This window comes from Chionomys nivalis, chromosome 5, assembly GCF_950005125.1.
Source record: "Chionomys nivalis chromosome 5, mChiNiv1.1, whole genome shotgun sequence".
NCBI classification, from domain to species: domain Eukaryota; kingdom Metazoa; phylum Chordata; class Mammalia; order Rodentia; family Cricetidae; genus Chionomys; species Chionomys nivalis.
The window spans coordinates 99,715,509-99,733,487 of NC_080090.1; the positions used below are offsets into that span (position 1 = coordinate 99,715,509).

The 17,979-nt window shown below is 42.4% G+C and overlaps 1 protein-coding gene across 3 annotated transcripts in view; it reads left to right on the top strand.

The window, feature by feature from the left end:
* Positions 1 to 5,572: 5,572 nt before the first annotated feature.
* Positions 5,573 to 17,979, top strand: part of Epb41l5 (erythrocyte membrane protein band 4.1 like 5) — a 120,667-nt gene continuing 108,260 nt past the window's right edge. For 2 of the 3 annotated variants that reach the window (XM_057769477.1, XM_057769479.1), the window contains exons 1-2: positions 5,573 to 5,736; positions 12,464 to 12,651. In XM_057769477.1, coding sequence (XP_057625460.1) covers positions 12,472 to 12,651 — 180 coding nt within the window. In that variant the 5' untranslated portion in view covers positions 5,573 to 5,736; positions 12,464 to 12,471. Of the gene's footprint in view, positions 5,737 to 5,863; positions 6,099 to 12,463; positions 12,652 to 17,979 lie in introns of those variants that run through there. The other variant, XM_057769478.1, reaches the window with a different exon arrangement.

Consider the following 17,979-nt stretch of genomic DNA (forward strand, 5'->3'; position numbering starts at 1 on the left):
TGGAATTAGTCCCTTAATGTTGTCAAGTACCTTTTCTCCCAGTTGTACAAGAATATCTCCGTATGGTGTGGTCTCATTATCAAGAAGCAAAGAAGCTAAGAATCAAAACTTAAATGCATTTAAGAATCAAAAACTTAAATGAATTTGATCAACACTGGGTTATTTGAAATGATCACTGTGCATTTGTTACTGCGGTTTACCATGTGTTTGAAAGGCCTTGTGTGTTTGTCTTAATTTCAGTGAAAATTAGAATCCTGCCTTTATGTTTTTAAACAATCTACACAAGCCAACAGTGAACAGTATAAAAATGCTGTTTTGCATTGAAACTGTTTTAGTCCTAACATCAATTTATATTATGTGAAATGCTATTACACATATTTTGTTGGGCTTATTTCATTTTGATTGAGTAGTTGTTCAGATACAAATGTGAAAAGGGGAAAAACACCTCTAGCTGTTAATGTTCAATTGAAAAATAAAGGTGTGCTTTAGTAATCTAATGACTTGCTTTCAAGTTTATTGAATTGGAATTTATTGTTGGACTCCATTATCGATGATGTAGTCACTAATGAGTGATCAGTTAGAAGGGATGTTTGAATGCTAAACATGATTTTGTTTCCAGAATAGTAACACACATAGTGGCTCTTCTTGAGGGAATGGGGAATGGTATATATGTTTGGTGTCTGGGCATGTACATATGCTGAAACAGCCACCTATGCTCAGACTTTCGGAAGCCAGGGGAGGGCATCTGGTGGTGTCCTCTATCAGTCTTTACCTTATTCTTTCATGGAACCTAGAACTTAATGTCAACTAGACTGGCTGGCCCGCAAGCTGTACTTCTTGTCTCTAGCAACCACAGCATGGGGTTGCAGGCACACATACCTGTGCTCAGTTTTTTACATGGGTTCTGGGAATCCTAGCTCAGGTCCTCATACCTGAGCAGTAAGCAGTTTTTTGTTTTTTTTTTTTGTTTTGTTTTGTTTTGTTTTGTGTTTTGTTTTGTTTTGGTTTGGATTTTTTTGAGACAAGGTTTCTCTGTGTGACAGTCCTGGCTGTCCTGGAACTCACTTTTGTAGATTCGGCTGGCCTCGAACTCACAGAGATTCGCCTCCTGAGCACTGGGATTAAAGGGATGAGCCACTACTGCCCAGCTGAGCAGTAAACATTCTTACCCATTGAGCCATCTCCCTACCTGCCTAATGAATAAAAGTGTCTGCCGTCTCCTTCATTGGGGCCACACCTCCTCCACTAACCCCAAGGCAAGAACTTGCCACTCAAAAGAATTGTCTTGAAATCAACCTGAATTATCATCTTCCCAGGTGCAGTCTGGTGTGCCATTTTGCATATTAGAGGAAGGTTAGGAGTAAAGCTTCAGTTTCGGTTCAGTTTTGATTGGGGGGGTTGTTTGAGTGTTTTGTTTTTATAGGTAGCTTTGGCTTGCCTTGAACTTGATCAACTGCCTGCATCTGCCCTTAAAGTGCTGGTATCAAAGTGTTGTACCACCACACTCTACAACCAATAACTGTTTCAGGTACCTATGTGTGTGATAAAGGACTCATTATGGCAAAAGCAGGTACAATGACATAGTGACTTGTGCCTGTAGTCCCAGCTACTTTTACGGCTGAAGTAGAGGATCACTTTAGGACAGCAATTCAGGGCTAGCCTGAGCTGTAGAAACCCTTTGTCTCAAATAAGAGAAAAAAATTATGAGATACATTTTGAGGAAGACTGAAGATGATTTATGGCAATCTCATACCAACTCCCCATCTCTGAGAAAAGCCCCCTTAAATCTGGTGAAAAGTGCAGGCATGTAATCCTAGTACTCAGAAATTGAGGTAGGTGGATTCAAATTGTGTGCTCTCTAAGAGTCAAAGTCATCAAGATCCAGGTAATTCCTGGAATATTGGGAGTTATAGTTCTTGGAGAAATAAAATGGGAAATACGGTGGCCTTATGGTTTGTCTTTAAACACCCCTACAACATTTGTCTCATAGCCACTCACCAGGAACCAGATGTGGATCTGACCAGAGTCCCATCTTTCTGGTGTAGTAAGAGGAGCACTGGGCTAGCATATACCCCGAAATAACAACACACAAATTGTATTCATTTAAACACTGCCTGGCCCATTAGTTCTAGCCTCTTATTGGCTAACTCTCACATCTTGATTCAACCCATTTCTAATAATCTGTTGGCCACTTGACTGTGGCTTACCGGGATGAGTCTAACCAGTGTCTGTCTAGGGCAGGAGAAGCATGGCATCTGCCACACTTCCATTCTTCCCAGCATTCTGTTCTGTCTACTCTGCCCACCTAAGGGCTGCCCTATCAAAAGGCCAAGGCAGTTTTCTTTATTCAACATAGAAGAACCTCCTACACCATCTGGTCAATACTTAAAGCTGGCTTCGTGTAACTGGTTTTACTCACACGAGTTTCAGGATTACCAGCAACTCTGAGCTATATGAAGCCTTGTGGCAGTAGAAGCCCCATCATACCAATGATGACCTCTGTTCAATTATATTTTCTTCTGGGGAAAAACGTATATTTGTTTATACATAAATATTTATGTTTGCAGTATTATATGATAGCTTGCAACTTTTCATTTTTCATTGTGGAGTCTTTCCATGTTAGCATATTCACATCTATCTCATTCTTTTAAACATTATTTGGGGGGTGAGGGTCATGAATGACCATGTATGTACTTGTACAGCACTCATATAGTAGCCAGAAGAAAATTTGCAGGAGTCAGTTCTCTCCACCATGTGAGTCCTGCGGCTCATGTTTGGTGGTGTCTTTTCTTGCAGAGCCATATCACCAGCCCCATCTCATTCATTTTATTCTGTTGTCATGTGGATGTTGCATAATTATATTTTACAATTATTATATTTCTGTGTGTATCTACCAGGTAAGCTAGATCCCTGACCTGCTCCCCCGTTTTGAGACTAGTCTTACTTTAAAAACTTATACCAGGTAGCAGAAACGACACTGATTTCTTGGTATTGTCCGTAATCAGTCGGGGAACTTCAGTTTTCACTCTCTCCACCCCAAAGCCCCTATCCCCCCTTGCTGTGGGTAGAGCTATGTGTAGTACCCAGCTGTTGCTCCATTGGCCCCAGCTAAGGTGCTTCACAGGTGACTGGCAATATTCTGGCAACACCTCTGGTGCAGAGAGAGCTGTTCTGCCAGGCTTAACCTGTTGCAGGTGTGGTCAGTGCCAAATCCCTGTAAATGGTGTCTTCTGGGTCCCCCCTCTACACACACTAATTTTCTGGCAAGATCCCATGAGACCCTCATTCCACACCCTTTCCCTTCACACACCCCCATTCTGCTCTTGTTCCTTTCCTTTCAGTACAGCCCTTGAGCACATCACCACAGGCCTTTTGCTCTTGCTGTTTCTTTGGCTCGTCTAGGAGGGCTACTGGCTATCTCCTCACCTACTTTAGGTCTGAACTCAATGTCACTGTCTTTAAGAGGCCTGACTCCTTACTGAATTTGCAGCTCTTCATTTCCTGTCCCTACTCTCTGCTATTAATTTTCTCTTTAATGTTTACTAACAGCTAACAAACCATGTGTATTGAACCCAGAACTTCATGTATCTACTAATGGAGCTAGAGCTATATGCAGCTCTTCCTCTCTTCTTCTTCTTCTTCTTCTTCTTCTTCTTCTTCTTCTTCTTCTTCTTCTTCTTCTTCTTCTTCTTCTTTTCTTTTCTTTTCTTTTTCTTTCTTCTTCCTCCTACTCTTTCTCCTCCTCTTCCTTCCTTCTCCTTCTTCAGATGGTGTTAAGTATATTGGCCTCAAATTTCTGGGCTCAAGTGACCCTCCTTCCTCAACCTTGAGAGTACCAAGGACTACAGGTACACTGTGCTACCACACAGGCTTGACCATAAAATAAACTTGTTTAATTATGACAGAACCTCAAAATGTAATCTAAAGTGCCCTTGATCTCACTACTGAGCCTCCCACAGGACTAGAGGTTTTTGTCACCTTTGGTTGCCTTGAGGGACTTTTGTCTTTCTTCTTTATCTGTCCTATCTCCAGGGCCTACAGCAGAGCAGGCCTTTTGATTATCTGAAGAATGAAGGAATGGAATGTTGCCTTTCCACTCAGGACCTCCCTGACCAAGGTACCTTAATCTTCAGCCTGTTATTTCTCTTTCCTAGTCTTGTTTTTCTCCAGGACACTTATCACCACTTGACACATTTATTTACTCTCTTTCTCCATTATAGACTGAAAGTTGCTTTAACAGTAGAGGCTTAAATCCACTTTAATCCCTAGGAATTGGGGGTAGGGAAGCAAGAAAACATTTAAATAAGTATTTACAAATCGATGAACAACTGGATAAGAGAGAAAAATATATACCAGACTACATTAAAAATAGAAACATCTGGGCTGGAGAGATGGCTCAGTGGTTAAGAGCATTGCCTGCTCTTCCAAAGGTCCTGAGTTCAATTCCCAGCAACCACATGGTGGCTCACAACCATCTGTAATGAGGTCTGGTGCCCTCTTCTGGCCTGCAGACATACACGTAGACAGAATATTGTATGCATAATAAATAAATTAAAAAAAATAGAAACATCTTAGTATTTATTTTTGCTGTGCTAGGGATTGGATCCAGGATTTTGTACTAGTCTAATATCCTACCACAGAACTGTATCCCAAACTCAACGTTTGATTCTAAATTACATAATCAAGGAAGTGAAAATTTGCTGGGTGGTGGTGACACCCACCTTTAATCCCAACATTCAGGAGGGAGAGGCAATCGGATTGCTGAGTTGGACGTCAGCCTGGTCTACAGAGTGACTTCCAGGATGGCCAGGGATACCCAAAAACCCTCTGAGGGTACGGGGACGGGACAAAAAACAAAAACAGAATACGAGTGGGGGAGGAGAGAGAAACAGAGGGGGGAGAGAGAGAGAGAGAGAGAGAGAGAGAGAGAGAATGAGAATGTGGGACTTTGAAACATAAAACCAGGGGCTATCAAGAAGCTCAGTGGGTAAAAGTGCTTACACCCGAATGGATCAGCTTGAGTTCATTCCCAGCACTCAAGTGATAGGAAAGAACTAACTTTTTGTCCTCAGACCTTCCCACACTTGAATTGTGGCATACATGCACCCTTCCTTACTCACTACACACATATACACACATAGACAATGTAATTTAAGACAAGGTTTTACTATGTAGTCCTGACTGTCTTAGAACTCACCATGCTGCCCTTGACCTCACCAAAGATTCTCCTGCCTCTGCCTCCCAAATTCTTTGATTAAAGGTGTGCATCAACATGCCAGGTATTTTCCCCTCGTTTTATTTTTTAATTAGTGAACCAGTGTAGCAGCTAGGTTTCCAAACACCTAATAGGGGCCTCTGAACAAGCCTAAGTTTTGTGTGCAAGTGCAACAGGTGACTCCTAAACTGTAGTTTCCTATTCCTCTTGGCTCCACCTGGCGTTGCCTGCTTAAATTCCTTCTCAGGAGGCTGATTTCCGGGGCGGCGCCATCGCCCCTTTAAGAGCCAAGCACCCTGTCCTTCGGGGCGGGGCTTGGGTAGGGCTTTCAGGGGCGTGCCCGCGGGCGGCCGGGGTCCTCCGGGGATTAGCTCAGGGTGGGCTCGCCCCTCGCGCCGCCATTTCTCTGTGTTTTCGGAGACCCGTCCTCCCGTCGGGCTGGCTGGGCGTCTGTCCCCAAGGGTCGCGCGCGCCTGTCGTCGTGGTCTCGGTCGCTACACGGTCTTCACCCCCCAGGAAAGGTAAGTGTGGCCCCGGGTGTCCAGTTCGCTCCGCTCACGGAGCGTAGCCTGGGCCGCGCCGGGTACGCGGCCCGGCTCCCCGGGCGACGCCGCGGGCTGGGAGGGGAGTGGCGGCGGCGGCCAATGGGGCTGGGCGCTGAGTTTCGGGCGATACCGCGCGGCGGCCGCCGGGGGCCCGGCGCGTAGCTGGGGTCTTGGGCGTCGTGGGAGGAACTCTGCTCCCCTCTGACCTCCGTGTACCCGTGCGGTTAGGGGAAGGTCTCCTCGAGTGTCAGCTCGTCAGGATCGTGGGTAGACGCACACCCGAGGGGACGTGCAAGCTTGCTCGCGACCGACTGAAACTCGGGAATCGTGTGAGGCAGGTGCGTTCCCGGGAACCGCCAAGGCCGAAGGCGCTTCCCGCCCCCACGCGTAGCGCGCGTCGGGTAATGATGGGTCCTCGGGTGGGTAGCAGATAAGTGTGTCTGTCTCTGTGTGGTTACTGCAGTCTCCCGGGTTCTGCTTTAACAGCGAGAAGACCCCAGTCTCCGAAGTTGTTTGGCAATACTTTAAAATTTCTAGTAGTGTTTTCTTCCTAAGAGTTAGAGATTAGCCCACCAATAAATCCTTAACGTAACTCACAGCTACGCTAACCCCAGTTGCAGCATAAACTGAGGCTGAGCCTCACTTACTGCAGTGGGTTAATTGTATGTGTCTCCCTGGTCGCCTCAGGATCTTTTTAACACACACACACACACACACACCCGCCGCCGCCTGTTCTTTCTTTTCTTTTGATACTGGGAACCTAATTCGCATTTTGGAGCTCACTAGGCTGACCTAAATCCTTAAACATGTTTTTTGTTTTGGGACTTTAACTTGTTTGGGAAAATCGATGTGTGGAATTTTCCTGCGTTTAGTTTCTCAGTTACATTTTCTATTGCGGAAGATAACTGGGATGAAAGGTACTGGTGCCTTTAGGACATTTTCTGTATGTTGGCAATATTACTGTGGAAAAAAAAAATCAGTGGCTTGTCCCAAGATACATGTGCTTTACCGCTCAGGAATGTCGTGTTGGATACCTAGAGTTCAATCCCTAGCACTGCAAAAAGAAGAACCAAAAGGGGCGGAGGTGCAGTTGGTCTTCAGTGATGTATGGTGTATGCTTGACGTGACAAACTTGAGGTGGAGGGGTGGGTAGTGCAGTGCTTGGTTAAGTGGGAAATTGTTTGTTTCAGTTTTCATTTCTGTGATTGAAAAGGAAATTTATTTACTAGAAACTATGTAACTCCTGGCCCCAGATTTTCAGTTTGTTGTTTTTTAGAGACAGTGTCTCTCTATGCAGCCCAGGCTAACTTGGAATTTGCTATTATGTACAGCCCAGGTTGGCTTGAAACCTAGAATTTTGCTTCTGCCTTCCGCGGACTGGGATTATTTTGTTAGTCACTTTTATTATCCTCTTTTAGGATTTGCTTCTTCAAATAGTACCATGTCCTAATGTATTTTTACTCTATAACATTGGTTTTTTTATTGATTGTCTAACATGTGTATCATGGCAAACAGTTTGATCATCCCTTATAATAAACAAGTCAGCTGAGGTTCCTGCCCTTGTGCAGGGAGGGAGACTAGCCAGTAACAAAAGTCAATTAAATATTTAATTACACTTTCTTTCCTTGTTTTTTAGAAAAGCCTGTGTTCTCACAGGGCCATCGATTCCAGCCTCAGGATCAGAGGGTGCTTTTCTGGGTGTAAATACAGAGTTAATTATCTAAAGAGGGGAAAGAATGGGAGATGAGTGGATTATCCCAGAAAGATGGAACCGCTAATGAAGAAAGTTCTGGAATTAGAAATAAGCACTAGAGCAGCTACAGCAAATAGCTAGAAGGGTGCCTAGGTCCAGAAGGAGGAGCCAGAGCTGTTAAAGATTTCAAAAGGAATCCGATTTGTGGTGGTTGATAATCCACCCATCCACCAACGGGAGCACTGAAGACCTGGGGAGGGCAGGTGGGATGAGGGAACAGAAATAGGGGGGGTACTTTTTTTTCTTAACTCTCAATTTTTTTTTAAGATTTAGAAACTTAAGTCACACCTCCCATATATTCTTATGACCTCTGGATTAACTCTCTACAGAGAACACCTTCCTTAAATCATCTGCATTTTGTAGTTTCTATGTATGTGTGTGAGGGTGTTTGTGGATTATATCTCAAAAGTATTATAATACCCTTTTCAGTTTGCACTTAATTTGATTTTTCACTTATAAATTTAGTCTAAGACATGTTGACAGAGGTTTCCATCCTTCCCTGTCCCACAGCCATTCAGTCCCAAAGAAACACACAGAGGTCTACATTAATCATAAATATGTTGGCCTATTAGCTCAGACTTCTTATTAACTCTTACATCCTACATTAATCCATAATTCTTGTCTGTCAGCCACATGGCTTGGTAGCTTTTATCAGTGAGGCAGTCTCTTGTTGATTCCTCTGTGTCTGGGTGTTGACTGCAGACTGAGTCTTTCCTCTTCCCAGAATTCTCCTGTTCTTGTCTTCCCACCTCTACTTCCTACCTGGTCACCCCGCCTATACTTCCTGCCTGGCTGCTGGCCAATCAGCGTTTTATGAAAACAATACAAGACCGTTGTCCTACAGCAAAGACAGGTTTGGTTTGTTTAAGAGAATGTATCACTATGTCACCTTGACTGGCCTGGAAGTCTATGTAGATCAGTTTATACCATCACTCACTGAACTCTTTGCATTATGATAAATGTATGAATTTCTTAAGTCAGCTAGGCTAAGAGTAACTTTGGTCGTGTGACTTAGAAATAGAATTGCTGCATATGGCCTATGCAATTTAAAGACTTGTTCAAGTAGGGCAGTGTGTGAGGATGTATAGAAGCATTCTGCCTCCTCTTCCCTGCTGCATGGACATCCCACCAGGGACCTCGCCTCCACCGATGTGAGCGTGTCAGAGACAAGCCGTAGGAACTCTTCCACCATTCTGCACTAGGTGTACAGGGACAGACGTCTTTTTCTGGACTTTGCTTGTGCAGTGCTGGACATGTCAGGTGCAACCCACTCTACTTTTTTTTAGATTATTTTTATTGATCTATGTATTTTTCTCCACTCCCCTCTCTCCCCTCCCCTTCAACCCTCTCCCACGATCCCCATGCTCCCAATTTACTCAGGAGATCTTGTCGTTTTCTACTTCCCATGTAGATTAGATCTATGTAAGTCTCTCTTAGTGTTCTCATTGTTGTCTAGGTTCTCTGGGATTGTGAATTATAGGCTGGATTTTCTTTGCTTTGTTTCCTTTTTTTTTTTTTTTTTTTTTTTTTTTTTTTTTTTTCAAGACAGGGTTTCTCTGTAGCTTTTTGGTTCCTGTCCTGGAACTAGCTCTGTAGACCAGGCTGGCCTCGAACTCACAGAGATCCGCCTGCCTCTGCCTCCCAAGTGCTGGGATTAAAGGCGCGTGCCACCACCGCCCGGCTCTTTGCTTTGTTTCTAAAAGTCACTTATGAGTGAGTACGTATGATATTTGTCTTTCTGAGTCTGGGTTACCTCACTCAATATGATGTTTTCTAGATTCATTCATTTACCCACAAATTTCAAGATGTTAATTATTTTTTTCTGCTATGTAGTGCTCCATTGTGTAGATAAACCACATTTTCTTTATCCATTCTTCAGTCGAGGGGAGTTTAGATTGTTTCCAGGTTCTGGCTATGACAAACAAAGCTGCTATAAACATAGTTGATTGAGCACATATCCTTGTGGCATGATTAAGCATCGTTTGGATATATACCCAAAAGTGGTATTGCTGGGTCTTGAGGAAGGTTGTTTCCTAATTTTCTGAGAAATCACCACACTGACATCCAAAGGGGCTGTACCAGCTTGCATTCCCATCAGCAATGCAGGAGTGTTCCCTTTTCCCCACAACCTCTCCAGCATAAGTTGTCATCAGAGTTTTTGATCTTGGCCATTCTCACCAAGGTGTAAGATGGAATCTCAGATCTGTGATTGCATTTCTCTGATGGCTAAGGGTGTTGAGCATTTCCTTAAGTCTTTCGGCCATTTGAGATTCCTCTGTTGAGAGTTCTCTGTTTAGGTCTGTACCCCATTCTTTTTATTGGATTATTTGTCCTTTTGGTGACCAATTTCTTGAGTTCTTTGTATATTTTGGAGATCAGCCCTCTGTCCAATGTGCAGTTTTTACTTGTTTATTTTTTATTTGAGACAGAGTCCATGCTGCCTAGGTTGGCCTAGAACTTGCCATTGGCCAGGGATAATCTTGCCCCTTCTACCTGCCCAGTACTGGAATTACAGGGTGTGCCACCATGCCTGGTAGTATGTTTTTTTTTTGTTTGTTTGTTTGTTTTTTTGCTTTTTCGAGACAGGGTTTCTCTGTGGTTTTGGTTCCTGTCCTGGAACTAGCTCTTGTAGACCAGGCTGGTCTCGAACTCACAGAGATCCGCCTGCTTCTGCCTCCCAAGTGCTGGGATTAAAGGCGTGTGCCACCACCGCCTGGCTTCTTTTACTGCGTAGTGATGGGGGTGGGTACACTTCATGCCAGTTGCAGATTTGGATCTCTCCTTCCAACTTATGTGGGTTCTGGGGATCCAGTTCAGATGTCAGGCTTTGTGTCCAGGATCTTTACTAACTGAGCCGTCTTACAAGCTGCCTTTTTTTTCTTCTTCAGTTTTTGGTTTTTTGGTACAGGACTTTTATATGTAGCTCAAGCTAGCCTGGAATTGGCATGTATATAGGCCATGTTAGCCTAGAACTCAGAACTCTCCTGTTTTAGCCTTCCAAATGCTAGAATTATTTATGAGGCTTCCTTATTATCCTCATTTGAGATGTCCTTTTTTATGTTACCCATTTTCTTCTTTTGGGTTGTTTATCTAGTTAATTTGTTTGTTTTTGCTTTCTGGACTTCTAACCTAGGGCCTCATATATGAAAGGTAAGCACTCGATCACCAAGCTGTATCTCTATAGAGATGATTTGTAATAAGGGATAAACTATATAGTAATTCTTCAAAGTACCTTTTTTCAGAAATTGTTTAAAAGTCCTTTATTATTCTATTTCTTCCTAGAACTTTCTCATTTTTTGCTTGAAACATCACGCTGTCACGTTTCTATGAAAGGAACTTGCTATTCTTCACAGTATTGGGGTTATTGTTCAAAGAAACAGCAATCGAAAAGAAAGGTGTTTTTCTTTAACTTGATAGACAGCAGGAGCAGAGTTGTTTGTCGGTGCCAGAAGGTGAGCGTTAGAAAAGCAGTTTATAGTTTCTTAGGAGATGCATTTATAATGCATTTGGAATCTTTTTCTTTTAAAAGTCTTCTGTGATTAAAAAAAAATAAGGTATAGAAATATCAAAAGGAAAATAATGATTATGCTCTCAAGTTTTTTTGCAATAAAGAGTAAAATAATAGTTATCTGATTATAATAAAAGGTTCAGGAGAAGTGTGATTATAATGACTAACTATCAGGGTGTTTTTCTGTGGGTATAAAGGAGCTGGGTTAAAGGAAGGAGTAAGGGTTCATTAAAACAGAGCTTTAGAAGTCTAAGGTCCACTGGGAAAGGAGACTGGGAACCTATTAAAAACCACTTGGAGAGCCCACAAAGCGGGTGGATATAGCTGGTCAGCTCTCCCAAATTTTAGTTCTCTCCTTGAGTTAAAATCTAAAATACATGTAAAACATTATCATAAAATGTATTTTGGTAATCTTTAGATCGTGGGTATTTAAATTTGAATGTAGTAGTATGGTTTTAAAGTTACCCTTTTAAAAATCAGATCAGTAGCCACATCTTTTCATTTGGAGGCTTTAAGACTTTAAAAAAGTAGCTCTTCCTGGAATTCTGCGCCTCCTCTCCCTCTCTACGCTGTTTGGTGAGCTGCGAACAGCTCTCCATACTCACCCTCTCCTCTGGCAGCTCCTCCTCTGGTGGTAGTTACTGTAGAGTTAAGGTAGAATGAGTGTCCCACAACATGGTGCTGTTTGCTGTGGACCCCTATGTATGCTGAGGCTCTTTTTCCTTTCCTATATTTTTTTCCTGGAATTAGTAATTGTACATAGTTAACCTTTACTTTTTCAGAGTCTCTTAGATGTAAACTAAATATACTAGGTTTACAGAGGAACTTTATGGGGTTTGCATTGTATGTGTTTCCATATGTGTATTTAATGTTTTCAGTTGTAATGTGCAATCTTTTAAATATCTAGTAGCTAGTTTAACTATTTGTTTAATGTTCTTAATAGAACATTAAGCATAATATTTGACAAAACAGGAGTTTAACTTTATTTGTACTTTGCTTAAATAGATAATTACTTGTGTTTTGAATGTACAGTTAAAAACAGCCACAGAGAGTCTGCCTCAGCGGTGTCTGGCACTGCTGTATAATGTCTGTGGGACTATTATCTACCTTAGGTACCACTTACTGGCCCAAAACATTTGTTGAACGTCATGAATGATTGCTTTCTCCTGCTAGATCAGCTCCTTATAAAAACTAGACAGAAAGCTTCAAAAGTTGCAAGCATTGCTCTAGCTTAATATTTTTTAACTTTATTTTAAAGTCTAGCTTTAAAAATTATTTCGACATGAAAATTGAATGTATTATATGCAACACACTTTGAACTATGTATAAGAGGGTGATGTGTTTTAACTTCTTCAGATTAACATCCAGAGGGCTTTTCTAAGTACCACCATTAAGTTGACTGCAAGTCTCCCTCACTATCAATTTCACTGCTGGTTTTGTAGTGGCAGAAATGCTGAGCTTCCTGAGAAGAACGCTTGGCCGCCGGTCTATGCGTAAACATGCTGAGAGGGAGCGACTCCGAGAGGCACAGCGTGCTGCCACGCACATTCCTGCAGCTGGAGATGCCAAGTCCATCATCACGTGCAGGGTGTCCCTTCTGGATGGTACAGATGTTAGTGTGGACTTGCCGGTAAGTGGGGCTTTGTTAGCTGCCAGCTGTGTGTGAGATCACTGCTGTCTGTGCTTCCTGGGGGTTAGGCGAGATAGGCTGAGTGGATCAGACTCTGAGCTACTCGGGTACATGGACCTGTGGGCAAGAGGATCTGGAATTAGTGGTAGCTGCGAGACACATTGAACGACAGGGCAGTTCGGGCTGTGCATGTACACACACTTGTGTGTTTATAGGCAGGATCTCACTGTGTAGCTCAGGTTGGCCTTGTCTCAGCCGCCAGGTGTGGTACAACAGGTACGTGCCATTAGTCTTGAGTTTCAGAACTGTTTACAGGTACCAAATCTCTTACATCTTTGTTCTGTTTCAAAGACTTCACAAAACACTATAAACTATGTGATTTTTGACATAAGCATCATTGAATGTTTCTTGATGTCTGCCATCCTATAGACTCTTTACTAAAATTCAGTTTGAAAAGTCTGTTTAGTAAACTGATGGCTCAGTGTGGCTGTGGTGCGGAATTGAATAAATTCTGAAAGACCTTAAATTCAGACGTTTTAAACTGAAGCTTCAGGTTCAGGCTTTCTTAGTTTTCATTGGTGGTAATGGTTTGTCTTGTTTGTTTGTTTGAGGCAAGGTCTCAGTATGCATCCCAGGCCTTCATGAGACTTGGGGTCTTCCTGCCTCAGCCTTCTTCGCCATGCCCAGCTCTCTAGAGGTGTCTGCAGGTCATCATGGTGTGGCTTTGTTATGCAATGTACGTTAGACTGCATGTTCTTAGAGTTCGTGATTCTGTACACTTTAAGGTATCTGAATCTTCTTCCTGGAAGGGCTTGTTGAGGGTTTTTTAGCTATTCCAGCACGAGATGCTTAGTAAGGATAGTTTTACTCTTCATTTTTTATTTGTTAAGAATCTTGAAGAGTTTGTGAGCCCATTTTTTAGATACTTTGTGAAAAGCATGAGATTGCTATGTGAGCGCCCAGGAACAATTCATTACCTAATGTTTGAAGTATGAAGTCTTAGGGCTGTTGATGGGTAGGCTGATGCTAAGAATTTCTAGGAAAGAATTTGTAAAGGGCGGTGTGGTGCTCTTGAAGAGCAGCAAGCACTCTTAGCCCCTGGGCTGCCTTTCCAGCCCCAGGTTTGTTTATTTTTATATGTATGAGTGTTTTGCCCACATTTGTGGTCAGTTGAATCTTGATAAGGGTACCAAGACTATTCAACAGAATATTTTCCCCCAACAAATGATGATATCTACATGTAAAAGAATAAAGTTGAACTCTTTCCTCATACTACATATAAAAATTAAGATAGCTCAAAGTATAAACATAATAGACCTTTTGTTTGTTTCTTTTTGTTTTTCGAGATGGGGGTTTCTCTGTGCAGCCCTAGCTCTGCAGTCCAGGCTAGCCTCAAACCCACAGACCTGCCTGCCTCTGCCTCCTGGGTGCTGGGGTTAAAGGCGTGCGTCACTACCAAGAGTCTAAGTAGACACTGTTTTGTTAGGATAGACAAAATACATGAGAACTCAGAGTCGGGTAGGTTATGGTTTAGTGGCCAAGCATGTGCTTACATGCATGAGGCCCAGGCTTTAAACCTGAGCACCAAAAACCACAGTAAAAAAAACTACTTTACACTCAAGTAAGAGGGCTCAAATGGCAGATAGTAACAAGTACTGGAGACACTGGAGAGACCAGTCTTCTCCATTGAGACTGAGAGATGTGAAGCAGCTGCTCTAGGAAACAGCCCACAGCTGTTCAACTACAATACCGCTCCCTTGTAACTAGGTGTTCCCACTTTTCAAGATATACCCAGGAGAATTAAAGACATGCTTGCATGAAAATGTGTATTGTTTGTAATAGCAAAAGGGGCATCAGGATGGATAGGTAACTTCAGATCGCTAGCCATAAAAGAAATGAAACTGATATTCAGTAACAACCTGGATGACTCTTGAAAATGCTGTGCTAGTGAAAGAAATCAGCCACAAGAACCACACATTTTGATTCTGTTTTATGAAAGCCTAGAACAGGGAGAACAGTAGAAATGAAAAGGCAGATTAGTGGTTGCTTGGGAACTGGCAGACAAGTGTTGGAAACTTAATAGCTTTAGGATATGGAATATCTCTTAGGAGTAATGAGAATATCCTGAAGTCAGTTCTGATGCTTATACACACCTGTTGTGTGTACTAAAATCCGTTGAATTACTTATTTGGGTCGTTTTTGAGACCATGTCTCACTGTATAGAACTAGCTGGCCTGAAACTCACTGTATAGAACAGCCTACCCTCATTCTCACAGACATTGCCTGGTCTGCCTCAAATGCTGAGCGTAAAGCTCTGTACCACCACAGCTAGCTGAAATCACAACTTAAATCATGGGTGAATAATAGGCAAAAGGTCTATTATTTCAATTAAGCTTTTGTATTTTACTGCATATTAGTTTTGGATTGTTGTGTTTTTGTAGCCAGGGAATATATTTAAAGTAAAATTTAGTTGTAATTATGATGATAGACTTGATTTGGAACAGGAAGAAGCTAGAAACCACTAAAGCAGTGTAGGTACAAGGGATTGTGAGATTGCAGAAAGGGGAATGTTTAGCACACAGGCCCAGTGAGGGAAGGAGCAAGGATGAGCAGTGAGCACACTGTCAGACTGGGTCATGTTCATGGAGTGCACAGTTATGAGAGTGGTCACCTGTCACAGGGGGGGTGGAGAAAAGCCCTGCGCAAGACGTGTTAGTAGCCGGGTTTTAGGAACTAAAAGGAATTCTCAGTGGTAGCTCAGTTCTGAATTTTCTATAGTCCTTTGAGCATAGCAACTGCTCTTAATGTATTAGTTGTTTAACAAGTACATGAAGAGAAGATGAAAAGTTACTACGAAATTTGGAAGGGAAGAAAAGCACAGCAACTAGAAGATGGTCGAGCAGGGAAACCCTCAAAAGAGGTAGTGGGTGACTCCTAACAGGATCTTCAAGACACAGCAGGATTGATGTGGGATGCACTGAGAGGAGGAAGTGGACGTGAAGCCCCACCCCTAACCAAGACAGCTAACAAAGAGAACCTCATTTTTGTCAATGGATTATTATTGGACATATTAACTATACTCCAGAGGAAGCCCCGTGTCAAGGATAGTGGGCCAGCACAAAACAAACTCCATTGTTTTCTTGACTTTGTTTTGCTTTGTTTTTTGTTTTTACATTTTGGCTATTTTGTCTCACTGTTTTTTTGTTGTTGTTTTGTTTTGCTTTCATTTTTGTAGTGTTTGTTGTTGTTGTTTGAGATAGATAACAAAACTGGATGGGGAAGGTCTGGGAAGGAGTTGACGGAGGGGAAACATGATCAAAATATAGTATATGAAAGTTAAAAAATATAAAATGTAATTTTTTTTTTTTTTTTTTTTTGGTTTTTTTTGAGACAGGGTTTCTCTGTGGTTTTGGAGCCTGTCCTGGAACTAGCTCTTGTAGACCAGGCTGGTCTCGAACTCACAGAGATCCGCCTGCCTCTGCCTCCCAAGTGCTGGGATTAAAGGTGTGCACCACCACCGCCCGGCGTAAATGTAATTAAGAGATCTAAAAGAAAAGAAAGCCCTGCAGATTTGCCCACAGGAGGCATTTTCTCTTCTCAGATATGTCTAGGTTTGTAATCAAGTTGATAAAAACCAACAACCAGCACGAATGCATTGAACCAGAGTTGATGAGATTCAAACAAGACATTGTGGGAGAAAGTGTACTCTGTGGCTCGGAGGATGACACCCGGGCCAAGTACAGACGACTCTGACAGACACAGTGGGAGAGTGAACAAGCTATGCTTCGGAGGATACTTTGTTCCAGTCTGTGCTTCAATCTGTAAATAGTGACTAATAAGGGATTTTGAAGAACAGGATGATTCTATTTAATAATTCTACATCCCATGGGTAGTTGTACCACTTGATCTTCTGACTCTTGCTTGTCTGCAGTCTTTTCTTTCCCCCATACCACCAAAGACTGTCATGACCTCCCTGCTATCTTTATTTTGCTTTTACATAGGCTGACAGAGCTTCAAGTTTTCTTTTAGACTGAGTTTGAAACCTAAAACCCCTGAACCTATTGGTACTTTCAGGCAGAACTAACAAGATGCAGTCTTTCTTGTACCTCATTTGTCACATTTAAATTGGGGTTCTTAGCAAAGATGATTGCAGTTATTCTGACATAACTATTATGAGTCAGTTTGTTTTCTTGCAGACTGGATTTTGAATGAAAGTTTTTAGAATATCCATGCTATTCCAGCAGCCAGATTATTTAAAGAAATTTTTTTTTAGACCAGGCTGTGGTGGTACACGCCTTTAATCCCAGCTCTCAGGAGGCAGAGGCAGGCAGATCTACATGACTTCAAGGCAAGTCTGGTCTATAGAGTATGTAAGAGCCACAGTGGTTACATAGAGAAACTGGAAAGGGGGGGGGGGTGGGAGGAGGAGGAGAAATTCTCTTTTAGAATTATTTTTTTTTTTTTAGATTGGGCATCACTAATTTGAGGAATTTGAAACTGCAATGTGTTCACTATTGGATGGCTTAGATCAACTTTCTATTAAAGAAAAGAAGGTGGGCCGGGCGGTGGTGGCGCACGCCTTTAATCCCAGCACTTGGGAGGCAGAGGCAGGCGATCTCTGCGAGTTCGAGACCAGCCTGGTCTACAAGAGCTAGTTCCTTGAAAAAAGGCTGTTGCTCTTTCCACCTTGCAGAAGCCATTCTCTCCCCTAGAACACAAGTACTATATTTCACAGAGTTGGAACGATGCTTGGACAGAAGGAGGTGGAATGTCATTTTAAAGACCACATTCATTTGGTTTTGAAACAAATATGGAATGTTGATGGAATGTGAAATTAAATATAGAAGTATATCTTGGAATTAATGTCATAGAAGTTGGATACTTTGGTGCATTGGAAGGTAGGGAGGGGATCAGGAGTTCAAAATGTTTTGTGTTCCATTTTTGATGATGGCACTTAGCAAAATGATCAAAATTGTTACTTTTTAAATTTGTTAACAGTGGGGCCAGAGAGAGATGGTTCAGTGGTTGAGAATGTGTACCGTTGTTGTAGAGGACCCAAGTTCACTTCTCAGCACCTACATCAGAGCTCTCACAACAGCCTGTAACTCCAGGACCAGAGAGATCCAATTTCTCCACACACACCTGCCCTACATGCACATACCCACCCCACAGTCAACTGAAAAATAGATGTTAAAACTTTTTCGAGTTTGTTATCTGCTCTGTTTTCTTTCTGTTGGGCCCAATAACAGCTGTTCCCTTCCTTCCCACCCCTCTGTCTGTAGACTATATTCAGATGACCAGCTTAGTTTCTTTAGTTGCCTCTGTACT